The sequence below is a fragment of the Panicum virgatum genome, chromosome 6N (genome assembly GCF_016808335.1).
Source record: "Panicum virgatum strain AP13 chromosome 6N, P.virgatum_v5, whole genome shotgun sequence".
Classification (NCBI taxonomy): Eukaryota; Viridiplantae; Streptophyta; class Magnoliopsida; order Poales; family Poaceae; genus Panicum; species Panicum virgatum.
In genome coordinates this window covers 40,342,255-40,344,647 of record NC_053150.1, presented here as the reverse complement: position 1 = coordinate 40,344,647, position 2,393 = coordinate 40,342,255, and the positions used below count along the sequence as shown (strand labels likewise).

The window sequence follows — 2,393 nt, the reverse complement described above, 5'->3', positions numbered from 1 at the left end:
TAATAAAAGCAATTGGCCCTCACTCCCATCCATGCCGAAAACAATGGGGAGAAGATGCCTGGGGTGTTACAAGTGTCTGGCAACCTGGTATGGAGGGCTTAAGCTCTGTCGCTCCCATATATTAAATAGCATGCCTAATTATTCAACATTTGACTTTTGTATGTCAAATCTTGCGCGGTAAGAACAGGAAATTAAACACTGTAACAACTACGTATGCTATTTTTCACATATGTATGTCCCATAATCAGAAAAACCAACACAAACAAAGAACACAATGGCATTTAAGTTTTATAGGGACTGTTATCATTCTTACAGATGTACAATTCTTTGGTTTGTCATGCACATCATCATGGACCATCATCACCTGCATCATGACTGACTGACTACTACTACTACAACTATTACAGCGCCATTAATCCAACCAGTTGCCCATGGATTAGTACAGACTTACTGCATAGTTACATAAAACAGATCAGTTCCAAACCCTAAGACCAAAAACCTAAAAAAAAGAAGAAGCCAGGAACTGGATTAGCTAGCCAGGTAAACTAGATCAACACTATCTAGTTTTGCGCTGCATCGATCTAGATTACCAGGGAGTCGAGTTCCTGGCTTCTTTCTTTTGTTTTTTCTTCTTCTTCCAGCCCAGTCACTTTTATTATGCTGTCCATTTATTTTTCTTTCCTAAAAGAACTCGCACGGGTCGGCGAGCGGCACGCCCATGAGCCCCGCGTCGCCGTGCCCCATGCCGTCGTCGAGCAGCCAGCTCTCCAGCATCGAGAACGCCGGCACCGGGCCCGCGTCCTCCGCCTTGCTGGTCCCGGTGGACCCCTCCGGCGTGGGCGCCGTGCCGCTGTGGCTCGCAGACGCGCCTTCGCCGCCGGAGACGGCCGACGCGGAGGACCTGGAGCCGGAGGACGCCTTCCCGGCGCTGCCGGTGCCGGGGCGCATCCAGCCCTCCAGCAGGCGCGCGATGTTCTCGGCGCTGGACGCATACGCCGCCTGGCTGGGCGGCGCCGGCGCCGGCTGCGGCAGCTGCATCAGCATCTGCTGCGGCTCCGTCTTGGCGGGGGGCAGCGGCAGCGGCAGCGCGGGGTCCAGGGACAGCGCCTCACGGAGCGCCTGGCGCGCGGTGTGGATGTCCGTCTGCAGGCGGCGCTCCCACTGCCCCTTGGGCGCGGCCGACCTGCCGGTCCGCGCGGCCTCGGCGCCGCCGGCGCCGTCCCCGCCGGCGCCCATCGTGCCGAGCTTCTTCTTGAGGTGGGTGTTCCAGTAGTTCTTGATGTCGTTGTCCGTCCGGTCCGGGAGGTACGACGCAATCGCCGCCCACCTAATCAATCAGGCACAAACCAAGAATAAACACAGCCGATCGTTACTCGTTAGGGCTCTGCCGATCGAGAAATCAGTCACCTGAGGCGGAGCACGCGCCGATCTGGAACAGGAAGCGGAAAGAATCAAGCGGTGAATAATCACCTGTTGCCGAGCAGCGCCTGGAGGTGGATGATGAGCTTCTCCTCCTGGACGCTGAAGTTGCCGCGCTTGATGCCCGGGCGGAGGTAGTTGGTCCACCGGAGCCGGCAGCTCTTGTTGCAGCGCATCAGCCCTGGATCCATGGACAGCAGAAACCAGCTAGTCAGGGAATCGCCCAGCACAAACAAAGAACGAAGCAACGAGAGATCCCAACAGGATAGATCCCAGCATGTACCGGTGTTGGTGGGCACGGCGCGCCAGTTGCCGGGCCCGTGCTCCTGCACGTAGGAGACGAGCACGAGGTCCTCCTCCGGCGTCCACGGCCCCTTCTTCACCCCGGTCTTCTCGCAGCACGGCGGCCTCCCCATGGCTCCTCCCCCACCCCTCGCTCCCTCCCTCCTCAGCAGCCGCCGGAGCCCCTGGCCCCCTGGGTGCTCGCTAGCTCGGCTGGAAGAAAGTGACCCCCTCCCTCTCCCTTTCCCCGGCGGTGAAGTGCGCGAGACAAGGGTCCAACCCCGGATGGTGAGGCCGGTCGGTGCCCCGCCGGGGCCCGGGGGGCGTTTATATAAGCGGCCCCCGCGGTGGCCCCCCACCCCCCTGCGTTTGACCGCCGCGGCCGGGGGCCGCCAGTGATGCCAGCACGGCAACCAACAGGCTCAGTACTCCCTCCTCCCGTTTCAGGTCTGCTTGTCCCTCTCTAGTCTCCGCCCGGACGCTGCCGCTGCCGCGCGCGCCACGTCCACGCACGCGCTGCACGGGGACCCCGGCCGCCCACGGGCCGCGACACGCGCGCGCACGTCGCCGCCGGCGTCACCGCGCGCGAGCTAGCGACACGGGCACGTACGCGCGCGCCATGGAGGATCAGGGCCGCGCGCTCTGGACCGAGCCGATCGAGCCGGATCGCGCGCCATGCCAGTGTCACCGCC

The 2,393-nt window shown here is 61.3% G+C and overlaps 1 protein-coding gene across 1 annotated transcript; it reads right to left on the bottom strand.

Annotated features, from left to right (window-relative positions):
* Positions 1-261: 261 nt before the first annotated feature.
* Positions 262-1,985, bottom strand: LOC120680126 (myb-related protein 306-like). The gene is made up of 3 exons (XM_039961748.1): positions 1,703-1,985; positions 1,471-1,600; positions 262-1,327 (listed from the first exon to the last, which is right to left on the bottom strand). Exons 1-3 carry the CDS (start codon positions 1,833-1,835, stop codon positions 682-684), a joined length of 909 nt encoding a protein of 302 aa, XP_039817682.1. The 5' UTR covers positions 1,836-1,985; the 3' UTR covers positions 262-681.
* Positions 1,986-2,393: the final 408 nt, after the last annotated feature.

Excerpts from the sequence above, each read along its gene's own strand:
- LOC120680126 (XM_039961748.1), bottom strand. The coding sequence starts at position 1,835 with ATGGGGAGGCCGCCGTGCTGCGAGAAGACCGGGGTGAAGAAGGGGCCG. Across the intron at positions 1,601-1,702 it reads CGCCGTGCCCACCAACACCG|GGCTGATGCGCTGCAACAAG; the intron begins GTACATGCTGGG and ends CCATGGATCCAG. Across the intron at positions 1,328-1,470 it reads CAGGCGCTGCTCGGCAACAG|GTGGGCGGCGATTGCGTCGT; the intron begins GTGATTATTCAC and ends CTGATTGATTAG.